This window comes from Heteronotia binoei, chromosome 5 (assembly GCF_032191835.1).
Source record: "Heteronotia binoei isolate CCM8104 ecotype False Entrance Well chromosome 5, APGP_CSIRO_Hbin_v1, whole genome shotgun sequence".
NCBI lineage: Eukaryota > Metazoa > Chordata > Lepidosauria > Squamata > Gekkonidae > Heteronotia > Heteronotia binoei.
The window spans coordinates 21,222,247-21,237,259 of record NC_083227.1 but is presented as its reverse complement, the minus strand read 5'-3'; the positions used below and the strand labels follow the sequence as shown (position 1 = coordinate 21,237,259).

The 15,013-nt window shown below is 46.6% G+C and overlaps 2 protein-coding genes across 2 annotated transcripts in view; both read left to right on the top strand.

Moving 5' to 3' along the window:
* The window catches only part of LOC132571824 (uncharacterized), a 50,594-nt gene extending 47,275 nt beyond the window's left edge, over positions 1–3,319 (top strand). Inside the window, exon 11 of the mRNA XM_060238616.1 lies at positions 1,250–3,319. Coding sequence (XP_060094599.1) covers positions 1,250–2,664 — 1,415 coding nt within the window. The 3' untranslated portion in view covers positions 2,665–3,319. The remainder of the gene's footprint in view (positions 1–1,249) is intronic.
* Positions 3,320–6,052: 2,733 nt separating this feature from the next.
* On the top strand, positions 6,053–14,157 carry LOC132571822 (zinc finger protein OZF-like). Its single transcript, XM_060238615.1, has 4 exons — positions 6,053–6,058; positions 7,922–8,086; positions 11,361–11,487; positions 12,328–14,157. The coding sequence occupies exons 1-4, from the start codon at positions 6,053–6,055 to the stop codon at positions 13,737–13,739; spliced, it is 1,710 nt and encodes a 569-aa protein (XP_060094598.1). The 3' UTR covers positions 13,740–14,157.
* The last annotated feature ends 856 nt before the right edge of the window (positions 14,158–15,013 follow it).

Below are 15,013 nucleotides of genomic sequence, written 5' to 3'. Positions count from 1 at the left end.
CTCTGTGCTCTTTCGAACAGACAGTGCAAGTGGCAGCTAGAGACGGCGCTTTCTCAAGAGGTGTTTCCTTGACTGGGGAAAGTTGTCCCCACTAAAGTTTGTCTGGCATCTGCTTTACTGACCTTTAAGCACCAGTTGAAAACACAGCTCTGAAGCCAGGGGTTTGGATTAGTATTAAACTTACTTTTGGCATTTCAACCCCACTCTCTACAGCCTGCCCCTCTGTACCTTTTAATGCTGCCTGTTTTAATGAACTTTTAAAGCCGTTGAACAATTTTATTGTTGGGATTTAATAGACCATGCTCAGGTTTTAAACTAGCTGTGCATTATGTATTTTTGTTGTTGTTTATTGTCCTGGCTGGGCAAGGTTTTTGCAGAACTGGGAGAGAAATTGTCTAAACTGTGAGAGCCAGAAATCTTCTAAACTGTGAGAGCCAGTTTGGTGCAGTGGTTAAGTGCACGGATTCTTATCTGGGAGAACCGGGTTTGATTCCCCACTCCTCCACTTGCAGCTGCTGGAATGGCCTTGGGCCAGCCATAGCTCTCGTAGGAGTTGTCCTTGAAAGGGCAGCTGCTGTAAGAGCTCTCTCAGCCCCACCCACCTCACAAGGTGTCTGTTGTGGCAGAGGGGGAAGGTAGAAGGAGATTCCGAGTATAGGATGGGATATAAATCTAGTATCATCTTCTTCATGAGGTTGGAGAACTCACTAATCAAAGTTGTGGGACACTAATTTAGAAGTTTTACAGAGAAGTACTAGCCAAGTCTGCATCAGCGTATCTGAATGGAACCACTGTGTTCTGGGACAGTATATCAGAATACCGGAGGTGGAAAGAACCACTTTACAGAGCCAATTTACAGCAACCTTGTAGGGTTTTCAAGGCAAAGGACATTCAGAGGTGGTTTGCTATTGCCCACCTCAGCACAGGGACCCTGACCATTCTTAGTGGTCTCCCCTCCAAATCCTAGCCAGGGCCAACCCTCCTTAGCTTCCTGGATCTTAACAAGATTGGGCTAGCCTGCAATATCCAGGTTGAACACCAGGTGCCTGTTGTCTTCACGTTCCATTCCAAGGCTTCCCGGAGGTATCTGGCTGGCTACTGCTAAGAAAACATGCAGGTCTGATCCTCGTGTCAAAGCAGAGTCCCTGTCAGCATCTAAAATAGCGGTGATGCTGCATGAATCAGTGTATTTTTCTCTCAGCTCGGTGTGCAATTGATTCAAGCCACAATTCTGCTTTTATTCCGGCAGGTGATGGAAAAGCAAATGAGGAGAGCCATCTGCTGACTAAACCCAACGGGGTATCAGTTGCTGCGGCAGAAGGAATTGCGTTACGTGGAGCAGAACTTCGTGGAATACAGAGAAGTCAGCAGAAGCTGGGAAGCTGCGCCGATGTCCGTCCAGTCACCACGCAATCTCTCTTGAGAAATGAAAGTTCAACTGAAGCACCTTCCTGTGGGAGCAAAACCGGGGACTCTCAAAGTGGAGGAAATGTCAGGCAAAGCTCCACCTTTCTGAAGATCAAGCCAGCCCGCAAAAAAAAGAAAGCCTTCTTATGCACAGAGTGCGGGAAAGGCTTTGTTTCAAATTCGGCTCTTTCTGACCATCAGACCACCCATACAGGCGAGAAGCCGCATCAGTGTGCAGTTTGTGGGAAAGGCTTTGGATATAAAGCCCTTCTTATGAGACATGAGATATCCCATGTGGATGAAAAGCCATACAAATGTTTAAAGTGTGGGAAAACTTTTGGCACAAGTACCATCCTCTCAGACCATGTAAGAATCCATACAGGAGAGAAGCCATACACTTGCGTAGAGTGTGGGAGAGACTTTACCAAGAGAAGCCATCTTGTAAGCCATCAGCGGATTCATACGGGAGAGAAACTCTATCCATGCTCAGAGTGTGAGAAAAGTTTCAGTTGTAGATCCAACCTTACAATCCACGAGAGGACTCATACCGGAGAGAGACCGTACAAGTGCACCGAGTGCGGGAAAAGCTTCAGTCAGAGATCGCATCTTAGCACTCACAGGAGAATCCACACCGGAGAGAGGCCGCACACCTGCCTGGAGTGCGGGAAGAACTTCCGCGAAAAGAATGATCTTGTTCTACACAAGAGAATGCATTCAGGCGAGAAACCCTACCGTTGCCCAGAATGTGGGAAATGCTTCAGACAGAGCTCCCAGTTGTATGTACATGAAAGAATCCACACTGAAGAGAAACCATACCGATGCTCAGAGTGCGGCAAACATTTTCGCTCTGAAGGCAGCCTTAAGGTGCACATGAGAAACCATGCTGGCGACAGACCATATGCCTGTTCGCTTTGTGATAAAACCTACAGCAAGTCAGCCCACCTTGCCAGGCACATGGATACCCATGCGGAGGAGAAGCCACATGAATGCCAGGATTGTGGGAAAAGGTTCACGCAAAAAAGTGACCTTTCTCAACACAAAAGAATCCATACAGGCGAGAAACCATTTGAATGCACAGATTGTGGGAAGAGCTATCGTTGGGAAGGCAGCTATAGAATACACAAAAGAATACACACGGGAGAGAGACCGTACAAGTGTTCAGACTGTGAGAAATGCTTTATATCCAACCGGGCGCTAAAAACGCATAAAGAGATGCACAAAATGGAGCAGTCGTATAAACCCTCCGATTGTACATGAAGAGGTGATGAGGAATCCCAGCGGCTGAGGCACCCGAAAACCGACGTAGCTGAGAAATCCTACAAGTGTCTGGGCTCTGAAGAAAACTTTGATGTTAATCTACACTTTTAACTCAGTTGAAGAGTACACACTGGAGAGCAGCCATATCAATGCTCAGTCTTTGGGAAATGCTTCAAGCAGAGTTCAGTGTGCAGTGCGCATATGAGAATCCATTCAGGAGTGGATTGAAAATAAAATCCTGAAAAATTGTTCAAGGATTACGGCGCATTCCAGCTCTGTCTTTGTATCTTGACACGTTTGGTAGTGTGTATGTTGCAGAAGAGGCAGCAAGCCATGGTTTCATAAGAATATAAGAAGACCCTTGCTAGAGATCAGAGCCGTGGTCCACCTAGTCTCACATACTGTTTCACAAAGCAGCCAACCAGTTTCTCGGGAGGGCCAACAAAGGCATAGAGGTTGAGGCCTCCTGTTGTTGTTTCCTGGCTCTGGGATTCAGAGGTTGACTGAATCATTATGTTTTATAGCCCCCTATCCTCCAGGAATCTCTCTAATCCCTTTTTAAACTATCTGTGCCTGAGGCCCTCACTATGTCCCCTGGCAATTTTAATCTACACTTTAATTACTCGTGCAATAAAGTATTTCTCTTCGTTTGTCCTGAATCTAGTGTCCATCAACTTCATTGGATGCCCAGAAGAACATTAGAGAAGCTGTGCTGGATCAGATCAATAGCTCACCCAGTCCAACACTGTGTCACACAGTGACCAAAACCCAGGTGCCATCAGGAGGTCTGCCAGTGGGGCCAGAACTCTCCAGAAGCCTTCCCACTGTTGCCCCCCAAGCACCAAGAAGACAGAACATCACTGCCGCAGACAGAGTGTTTCCTCTACACCTTGTGGTTTATAGCCACTCATGGACCTCTGCTCCATATGTATATCCTTATTGTCCTGTTCCCTTTTTGTCCTGTTATTCATTGTCTTTCAGCCATGGAAGGAAGCACAATTGCCTTGCAGCAGGAGACAGTGGAACCTGATGTCTGAAATGATCTCCATTGCCCAGACGTCAAAGTGAGGCAGGTTCTAGATGTGGGGGGGGGGGGGGGGGCGGGGCTGGGCAGAGAGTACCCAGGACTTCCCCCCCCTTTTTTTAGAAACATAACTTCCTTAAAACACAGTTGAATTTAACCCCCCCCCCTCGATCTTCATGTTCAAAACTGGCTTTCACAGGGCTCCTCCAGTAGTATTCTTCCCAGTCAGGGGGGAAATTTTTGTTCTCTCTTACTGTGGGGAACAACCCTGTCTCCCTGGGGAAAGAGGTCCATCTTAAGCAGTCCTCCTGTCTCCCTTCTACCTACAGGCCACCTCAAACCAGCTCTTCAAGCCTATCAGCGGCTTTTACTCTAGCCCACGGGTGTCAAACTCATTTGTTATGAGGGTCGAATCTGAAATAAATTAGACCTTGTTGGGCCGAGCCATGTTGGATTGGGCTGGACCTTGTGTGTACCTATTTATGATGAGGTAGTAGAGATATAAACTTTATAAGGTTCACAGACAAACACGACGATTTTTAAAAAAAAACTTAAAACATTAGCGCTTGTTGGTCTTAAAGGTGCTTTCATTGTATTTCTCCAGGAACTTGGCAAAGGAAGCTCTGGCTCTTTCCTTCCTTCCTTCCCCAGGGGACCAGGAGGGAGCGGAGCCTCAGCTAATAGAAGGAAGAGAGGGTTGGTTCAGTAGTTCAGCTGTGCGATCGAGAGAGCCTGTGGCAAAGCAAGCTATCCCTTTATTCTCCCTTCCTCCCCAAAAGAGGAGCCTCAGCCAATGGAGAAAATAGAGGCTTTGTAGCTTCTGTGTGATTGAGCCAGCCTGGCAAAGCAATCTGTGATGCAGAAAGAAGCAAGAGAGAGAGAAGGAAGCAGATGACAGCCAGTTGCTTGGGAGCCTGGTAGGAGCCCTCCGGAGGCCTGATTTGGTCCCCATGCTGCGTGTTTGACACCCCTGCTCTAGCCATTTCATCAGTTCAGTTGTTCACAAGAGAATTTAATAATCTTGTATCTGCCCTGATGTCTCCTAAACTAGTCATGCTCAGGCAGCTGTTGAAAAGGAACTCAGGACTCTCCTTTTCTGTCCATCAAAGCAGACAGGACTTGTAACCTAGGTCTAAAGGAGGCGGCCATTTCATGTGCTGGCCTGCACACCAGAAAAAGGCTTGAAGGCAGGGCTTTTTTTGTAGCAGGAACTCCTTTGCATATTAGGCCACACCCTCCTAATGTAGCCAATCCTACTGGAGCTGACTGTAGGCCCTGGACTAAGAGCCCTGTAAGCTCTTGGAGGATTGGCTACAACGGGTGTGTGGCCTAATTTGCAAAGGCGTTCTTGATACCAAAAAAGCCCCGCTTGAAGGTAATGGCAACCCTGTAGAACATGTGTAACTTTCTAAGCTAAGGAGCCTGCCTTATATGTATCTTCTGCCAGGGCATGTATAGAGGCAAAGACGGAGGAATTGTGTTGTACTCTTTAATCTTTTGCTTAAACTGGTGCTGTGCTACGAGTATGCTTGTAAACATTTTCTTTGTAATAAATACTTTATAACTGTTGATCCTGGTAGCAGTTCTTTGTGCCACATAGACCTCCACCAATTTGGACACACTATTTTAAAAGGAGCGCCAGGAGGAAGGGGAGGGCAATCAGTGGGCAAATGGCTGCTCTCGCAGTGGGGCACATGGCAGCAAGCTGTCCTCGTGGTAACCAGGTGCTGGATTGCGGGACATGCAGAGGCAAGGCCTCAGAACATGGAAGGGAAGCTGGGAGTCACGATCCTCCCAGTGGGCAATTCCCACAGGTGGCAGTGGTTGACCAGAGAGAGAGAAAAGCCCCTCCAGGTATTGGTAAAGATATTGGATCTTGGATTTATATACACTCTGAATCTCAGAGCGGTCACAATCTCCTTTTCCTTCCCCCCCCTTCCCTCACACCACAAACACCCTGTGAGGTAGGTGGGGCTGAGAGCGCTCTCTCAGAAGCTGCCCTTTCCAGGACAACGGCGAGAGCTATGGCTGACCCAAGGGGCCATTCCAGCAGCTGCAAGTGGAGGAGTGGGGAATCAAACCTGATTCTCCCAGATAAGAGTCTGCTCGCTTAACCACTACACCAGCTGGCTCTCGGTCGGAAAGCAGGGTAGAACAGGGCCTGGAGACCAAAGCAGGACTGTTCCCGCCACCCTTTGATGACCAACAAATCTCACCTCAAAGACATCTTTCCTCCTAGCGAAATGAGTTTTAGAGAGGCGATGGGGAGGGGGAGCTTTGAAAAGCAGAGCAGCATTTTGTAACATTTTGTTAATCTCTGAGGAGACCCTGGAGGTTTCTTTTACTTCAGTACTACAGACAAACATGGCGGTAGTGGAAAGTGTTGTCAAGTCACAGCTGACAGATGGTAACACCTGAGGGTTTTCAAGACAAGATGGGGAACTGTGTTAGTCTGTCTGTAGCAATATTAAAGAGCAAGCGTCTTTAGTCTTTAAGGTGCTACTGGACTCTTGCTCTTTTTTACTGCTTCAAGACAAGATATTCAGAAGCGGTTTATCATTGCCTGACTCTGCGTAGCAACCCTGTTGCTGCAAGTCTAGGTAAAACAAAAGGACATATATACATGTCCTTTTGTTTTACCTTACTTGCAGCAACAGCAATTAACAGGCAACTTTTGTTACCTTTTATTGCTATCCAGACCAAATGGCCTTCCAATTTATTATGCTATTTCGCCATTTGATCCTAACTTTGTATCAGTTTACACTCTTAACCCACCAACTACATGTAGTTCAGCCCCACTGTACCCTCCCTATCCCCTCATCTGAAGAAGTGTGCATACGGAAGCTTCCATTCTGAATAAAACTTTACTGGTCTTAAAGGTACTATTTGACAGTATTAACTACACCATTTCAGGCTCATTCACTTGTTCAGTTCTCTACATAGGGCAAACAGGACAAACTACACGCCAAAGGATAAATGGACACAAATCTGACATTAGGAATTACAGAACAGAGAAATCTGTGGGAGAACACTTTAATCTTCCAGAGCATTCAATGGGTGACTTCAAGGTAACTTTTACTGCAAAGGAACTTGAAGAACAGAATGGAGAAATTGCTGATTTACAAATTATCAAAGATTTCAGGTTTTCACGGCTGGTAACATCATTAGGGTTTGTAGAGTCTTTTGGGATCAAGTGCCGTGTTCTACTGGAGAAAGTTTTCCTTCCAGTAGAACACGGCACTTGATCCCGAAAGACTCTACAAACCCTAATGAATTACAAATTATTATGAAACTTGGAACAAACACCTCCCCGGGACTGAATAGGGATATTGGTTTTTTATCTCATTACATATGCTAAACCCACTCTCAGTGAGTATAGCTATACATCCACAGTATTCCAATGTATTTCTCTTTTGTAATAGTGTATCAGAATAATGTTTTATATTGACATACTCAAATAAAGGATATTGGCTATTTATCTCATTACATATACTTAACCCATTTTCATTTTATGTATTCTGGTATGTTTTCTAATGGCAGACTAGAATGATGTTTATAATGTATAGACTGATGCTGATAAGTAAATTACCGTAGGTGGACTACAACTAGGAAATACACGTCCTTTTGTGATTCATCTAGATTTACAGAAACACCAATTGGCAGAGGACTTTATTATCTTTTATGGCTATCCAGACCAAATGGCCAAGCCAAGCCACACTGGTTTTACCATATGATCAGTCCGCATACTTAATCAACAAACTGCTTGTATTTCAGCCCACAATACCCGATCCCCTCGTCTGATGAAGTGTGCTTAGAGAGCACACGAAAGCTTAAGTTCTGAATAAAACTTGGTTGGTCTTAAAGGTGAAACTTGACTCCTGCTTTGATCCTAACTGTATCAGTTTACACTCTTAACCCACCAGCTACATGTATTTCAGCCCACTGTGCTCTCCCTATCCCCTCATCTGAAGAAGTGTGCATAGGGAAGCTTCCATTCTGAATACAACTTTGCTGGTCTTAAAGGTACTACTTGAGTCCTACTGTGTTCCACTTTGGAAAGGTGAGGAGAGTGAATTTCCTGCTCTTCCTCCTTTGGCAAAATCCTGCTGGTGCAGCTCTTCCCGCCCAGCGCTGGCTGCCGTCCTCCTTCTGAACGTTTCCCTGCAGCCAGAGGATAGGAATTGCTGGGGCGCAACCCAAGAGCCCTCAGTCGGTTATTGATGACTTCCCCAGGAGGAGCGGGAAGGGGTTAAAGGCACCGAGCTGTGCTTCCTTCTAGAGAGGCTCCCCAAATCCCGCATTCCCGGCCAGCCTTTGCAACTGGCGGCTCGCAGCAAATTGGGCAAGAGGTGCGGCTTGGCCGGAGGGAAGGGGCCGCTCGAAGGCTGCAGGGAGCAGGTGAGGGACGGGCAGCGGAGGGAGCAGGGAAATAGCGGCGCTAAAGACGAGAGACCTGCGGCTGGCTGGGAAAAAGAAGCAGCGGCTCTGTAGGCGGAGAGCTGACTGGCTCCTCTTCCCCAGGGTCGGACTCGGACCGCCAGCTCCAGCTGCATTGCTCAGGAGCTAGATCTGGAAAGGCTCCGACAAGGCTTGCTCAGGACATGTCTCCTGGGGCCGTTTGAGAACATAGGAGAAGCCATGTTGGATCAGGCCAATGGCCCATCCAGTCCAACACTCTGTGGCCAAAAACACCAGGTGCCATCAGAAGGCCCTTCAGTGGGGCCAGGACACTAGAAGCCCTCCCGTTGTTGCCCCCCCCCCACCCAGCACCAAGAATAAAGAGCATCACTGCCCAAGACAGAGAGTCCCATCTATACCCTATGGCTAATAGCCACCGATGGACCCAAAAGGTGATTAACACATGGAATTCACTGCCACAGGAGGTGGCAGCGGCTACAAGCATAGCAAGCTTCAAGAGGGAATTGGGTAAACATGCAGAGGTCCATCAGTGGCTATTAGCCACAGTGTATTGATGGAACTCTCTGTCTGGGGCAGTGATACTCTGTATTCTTGGTGCTTGGGGTGGGGGGCACAATGGGAGGGCTTCTGGTGTCCTGGCCCCACTGGTAGACCTCCTGATGGCACTTGTGTGGGGGTTTTTTTGGCCACTGTGTGACACACAGTGTTGGACTGGATGGGCCATTGGCCTGATCCAACATGGCTTCTCTTATGTTCTTATGACCTCTGCTCCATATGCTTATCCAATCCCCTCTTGAAGCTGGCTATGCTTGTTCGATGTTCCATTCGTTCCTAAGGCAGGCACCCCACAAAGGAGGCTCTGCAAGGAGTAGCCCTCTCTTGTCTGTGGCCCCCAGCCAGCTAGGGATGCCAGCCTCCAGGTGGGACCGGGGAATCCACCAGCAGTGCTGTTAATCGCCAGACTACAGAGAGATCAGTTTCCCCTGTGGAAAATGGTTGACTTGGAGGGTGGACACTATGGGCTTGCACCCCACTGAGGTTCCCGCCCTGTCCAACCCCAAACCTCCAGGAATTTCCTACCTTGGACCTAACATTACCCAGACACCCCCATCCCCTGCTGGGAAGCCCTGGCAACACCGCCCCCAGCATTACCAGACTGTAGCTAACAAGGGGCCCACAGGGCCTGGCCCCCTGACAGGATTTTGGGGGCCTTCACCCCCTTCCCATGGCCACCCCCTCCTATGTGATTCGAATAGCACCAGTGTGCCTCCCATGCCATTTAAAGGCCCACCAATCAGCTGATTGGCATGCTCTTTAAATTACACAGGAGGGAGACTGATGGCCCCCAGCCTCTCCAGCTTTCTGCACTCACCCGCATGGGCCCCTCCCCAGTGGCCCCCCTCTGGCCCCTCCCTCTGTGGCCCCTAGCTACGGGGCCGATTCAGCACCGCCCTCCCCTTCTGCCTCTCTCCAGAGCAGGTAAAGTTTTCCAGCCTCCTCTGTTTTGTGTCCTTTTTCTGACATGCCTTCTGCTCTTCTGTCTATGTTTTGCAGATGTATTAGTCAGCTCACAACACGAATTCTTTGTTTTGGTGCTACTGGTTTTTACTTCCTAATTAAATCCAAACACATGGTGACCCGGTGATCGTATAACCCTCGCTTGTTATTGCCGTTTGGCCTTTGCATATGTATGTCAAGACATCATTAAGTTGTATGCTAATTTGCTGTTTGCCTGTGTAGAGGCATCTGTCTCTCTCTTGTTATCTTCCATTTCAGTGTATCTGAGGAAGTGTGTGCACTTGAATAAAGCTTTGTTGGTCTTAAAGGTGTCATCGGACTGTTCTTTGTTTTGGAGTTGGTGAACCCTGCAGTGCTTTGTATTTCTCAGCTGGGACTTTACTAAATGCGTAGCCGGAAGAAATCCAAGTGGAGAGGCACTCACATTATGCAGACTGTAACCCTCATGCCTTCCCAGGGTGGTGTAGTAGTTAAGAATGTTGGACTAGCAATCTGGGTGAACAGGGGTGGAATTCTAGCAGGAGCTCCTTTGCATATTAGTCCACACCCACCTGATGTAGCCAATCCTCCGAGAGCTTACAAGGCTCTTTTTTGTAAGCTCTTGGAGGACTGGCTACATCAGGTGGGTGTGGACTAATATGCAAAGGAACTCCTGCTAGAATTCCACCCCTGTGGGTGATCGATGTTCAGATCCATACTCCAGCCATGGAAGCTCATTGGGTGACCTTAGGCCAGTCACACACTCTCAGCCTAGCCCACCTCACAGGGCTGTTGTGAGGATAAAATGGAGAAGATGAGAACAGGGTAAGCCACTTTGGGTCCCCAGTGGGGAGAAAGGCCAGAGTATGAATGAAGTAAATAAATAATGCCACATAGGTCTATGGAAAAGCTTTCCCACAAAGGCTCCCCGACTCTCTTTCAGGCACCAGGCCTAAACTGTCTTTTTGCCCAGGCCTCAACTCAGGGGTTGATGTTTTAACAGTTTTATTGCCTGTTTTTAAGCCTGAGAACTTTTTTGAGACTCATTTTAAATGGCTTTATGCTGTTTTTATGTACATTTTTAATTATTAACAACACATTACATTCAGTTCTCTTGGGATGGGTGAGATGTCCAACTGTTCTTACACAGGCAGACACCTAATGAAAGATGAAATGAGATAAGCAGACACAATAGGAAATTAAAGATCTTTAGCTGAAGTAACTAACATCTGTAATGGATAGGTGAGATGTAAGGACCTCTGGTGTGTTATGAAATCCAGGTCCCTGTTAAACTGTGGGACATACATTCTCATGAATTTGCTAATGGATTCCAATTCAGCCATTTCTCATTGGATTCTTCATTTGAAGTTCCTTTCCAGGAAGATAGTGAGTTTTTGTTTTGAACTGGCCCCTTTTTTGTAACATCTCCACTCTCCCACTGTTTTGTTGAATGCATACATTGGTCTGATTGATTTATTCTCCTATGTATCTGATAGACAGCTCTGACTCACAAAAGGAGTGAATTTGTGTTAGTCTTCATGGTGCCATGATCCTTTTATTCTGCTGCTACAGACTTACAGGATTTTAAACAAGGATGGGAAGGGAAGTAAAGTTGGCTCCATTTGCTGCCCTTCTGCTTTCAATGGGGCAGCAGCTTTCACTAAAGCATGGGATTTTGTTATTTGTATCTACAGCACTAATTGCTTTTCAACCTTGCAAAATATCCTCACTGTAAATATGCACTGATCTCTTTCAGGTGCCAGGGCTGGTGGAGGAGATGTCTGCTGATTTCTTCACATCAGACCTGAATCCTCCAGAGACCCTGAAGGTGGAGTCCCCTGTGGAGATCAAGCAGGAGGGTGACAAAGAGACCAGTTTGTTAGGTAAAATGTTGTGTCCCTTGGTTAGTAGATGGTTAGTAGATGGTTAGGTAAAATGTTGTGTCCCTTGGTTAGCATGGCTGCGGCTGATGGGAGTTGTAGGCAAAAAACATCTGGAGAGCTACCGTTGGCCACCCCTGGTATAGAGGATTGTATGGAGTTGTTTTCTGTTGCTCCAGAAAGTCAGACAAGAACGATTGGGTTGAACATAAATCAAGAGTTTCCAGCTAAATGTTACGAAGAACTTTCTGACAGAGCAGTTTCTCAGTGGAACAGGCTTCCTCGGGAGGTGGTGGGCTCTCCTTCCTTGGAGGTTTTTAAGCAGAGACTAGATAGCCATCTGACAGCAATGCTGATTCTGTGAATTAGGCAGATCGTGAGAAGAAAGGCAGGGAGAAGTACTTGTGATTTTCCTGCATTGTGCAGGAGGTTGGACTAGATGATCCTGGAGGTCCCTTCCAAGTCTGTTATTCTGAGGTATCTAATCCACCCCCCCCCCCCCCAGTTTTTTCTTTCCCATGAGGTAGGAAAAATCAGTAACCAAAGCTGTGGGGATTGGCACTAATTTAGATGTTTTACAGAGAAGTACGAGCCAAGTCTCTGTCAGCTTATCTAAATGGAACCTCTGTGTTCAGTATATCTGAATACCAGATGTGGTGGAGGTGGAAAAAGCCATTATGTCACAGCCAACTTGATTCTCCTTGTGTCAAAACAGAGCCCCTGTCAGCTTTTAAAACCATCTGCCTGCAATAGTGGTAATGGTGTGTGAATCGAAGGAGTGGATTTTTCTCTCAGCATGATATGCAATTGACTCAAGGCACAATTTTGCTTTTATTCTGGCAGGTGATGGTAAAGTCAGTGAGGAAGACAATTGGAGTGAGCCCAATAGGGTATCAGTAGTTGCAGCAGAAGGAACTGTGTTACATGGAGCAGAAGTTCGTGAACTACGAAGCAGTCAGCAGAAGCTGGAAAGTTTTGCCGATTTCTGTCCTGTCACCAGACAATCTCTTTTGAGAAACCAAAGTTTAATTGAAGCATCTTCCTGTGGGAAAGAAACAAGAGATACTGAGGGTGGGAGAAATGTCAGACAGAGCTCCACCTTTAGGAAGATTAAGCCAGCCCGCAAAAAAAAGAAAAACTATATATGCGCGGAATGTGGAAAAGGCTTTGTTTCAAATTCAGCTCTTTCTGACCATCAGACCACCCATACAGGTGAGAAGCCCCATCAGTGTACAGTTTGTGGGAGAGGTTTTGGATATAAAGCGCTTCTTGTGAGACATGAAATATCCCATGTGGACGAAAAGCCGTACAAGTGTCTAAAGTGTGGGAAAACCTTTGGTACCAGTACCATCCTCTCAGACCATGTAAGAATCCATACAGGGGAGAAGCCCTATACTTGCACAGAGTGTGGGAGAGACTTCATCAAAAGAAGCCATCTTCTGAGACATGAGAGGACCCATACAGGGGAGAAACTCTATCCATGCTCAGAGTGTGACAAAAGCTTCATTTGTAAGACTACCCTTACCATTCACAAGAGAAGTCATACTGGAGAAAAACCGTACAAATGCTCCGAATGTGGGAAAAGCTTCAGTCAGAGATCACATCTGAGAACTCACAAAAGAATCCACACTGGAGAGCGGCCACACAGCTGTTTGGAATGTGGGAAGAACTTCCGCCAAAAGAATGATCTTGTTCTACATGAGAGAACACACTCAGGTGAGAAACCCTACCATTGCCCTGAATGTGGGAAAAACTTCAGCCAGAGCTCGCAGCTGTATGTACATGGAAGAATCCATACTGAAGAGAAACCATACAGATGCTCAGAGTGTGGCAAGAAATTTCGCTGGGAAAGTAGCCTTAAGATACACCTGAGAAACCATGCTGGAGATAGACCATATGCCTGTTCCCTTTGTAGCAAAACCTACAGTACCTTGTCCCATCTTGGTAGGCACAGGGAAAGCCATGCAGAAGAGAAACCATACAAGTGCCTGGTTTGTGGGAAAAGGTTCACACAAAATAGTGACCTTTCTCTACACAAAAGAATCCATACAGGTGAGAAACCGTTCAAATGCACAGATTGTGGGAAAAGCTTTCGTTGGGAAGGCAGCTTTAGAATCCACAGAAGAATACACACGGGAGAGAAACCGTACAAGTGCTCAGAGTGTAAGAAATGCTTTATATCTAACCGAGCGCTAAAAACACATAAAGAGATGCACAAAATAGAGCAGTCACATAAATCGTCAGATTGTAGATGAAGAGACTATGAGGAATTGCAGCTGCTTAGGCATGAGAGAACACATGTTGGTGAGAAACCATACAGGTGTCTGGACTCTGAAAAAAACTTTGATATTAAATCTACACTCTTAACTCCACCCAGGGGTACACACTGGAGAGAATCGTATCAATGGTCAGAGATCTGTGGGAAATGCTTCAAGCAGAGTTCAATGTGCAGTGTGCATGAGAATCCATTTTGAAAACTTTGTGTAAAGTTTTACAAAACATAACATAGCAATATCAGAATAAACTTAAACATAACTAAACAATAAACAGAAACAGTGATAGAGCACTATACAATTAAATACTAATACAGTGCTATAACAGTAAATTTTTTCTGGAATCGTCTATTTTGTCATTTTATCTCAATAAAGTCCAAAAGGGACCACCTTTCTAAGAAAACAGATTGGTACAGTGGATTCTCCACTGTTAATAGTTGGTCCTTGATTTATTCCCACAAGTTGTTTAACCATTGATTTAATAAGGAATAGCCCACAGGAGACGGAGCCAATCACAAAAATGCAGTTAGGTTTCACTTGACTGAAATAGATACTTGTAGGCATTCAGGCAGAAGCTCTGCATGGCCTGACTAATTTAAAAGAAGAAGAAAACGACGACTGCAGATTTATACCCTGCCTTTCTCTCTGAATCAGAGTCTCAGAGCGGCTTACAATCTCCTTTATCTTCTTCCCCCACAACAGACACTCTGTGTGGTGGGCGGGGCTGAGAGCTCTCACAGCAGCTGCCCTTTCAAGGACAATTCTGCCAGAGCTATGGCTGACCCAAAGCCATTCCAGCAGCTGCAAGTGGAGGAGTGGGGAATCAAACCTGGTTCTCCCAGATAAGAGTCCACACACAGCCTCTACACGAAACTGGCTCCCTTTATTTGTATTAGCAAAGGTGATGGTACACACCCAGACACCCACGGGCATTGTGTTGGGGATCCCTGTGTTTGTTTCATTGGATGAAGATATTGGATTTATATCCCACCCTCCGCTCCGAAGAGTCTCAGAGTGGCTCACAATCTCTTATCCTTCCTCCCCCACAACAAACACCCTGCGAGGTTGGTGGGGCTGAGAGAGCTCTCAGAGCAGCTGCCCTTTCAAGGACAACCTCTGCCAGAGCTATGGCTGACCCAAGGCCATTCCAGCAGGTGCAAGTGGAGAAGTGGGGAATCAAACCCGGTTCTCCCAGATAAGAGTCCGCACACTTAACCACTACACCAAACTGGATGTAGCACACGAACGTCCCACCG

Excerpts from the sequence above, each read along its gene's own strand:
- LOC132571822 (XM_060238615.1), top strand. Across the intron at positions 8,087-11,360 it reads TCGAAGGCTGCAGGGAGCAG|GTGCCAGGGCTGGTGGAGGA; the intron begins GTGAGGGACGGG and ends GATCTCTTTCAG. Across the intron at positions 11,488-12,327 it reads CAAAGAGACCAGTTTGTTAG|GTGATGGTAAAGTCAGTGAG; the intron begins GTAAAATGTTGT and ends TTATTCTGGCAG.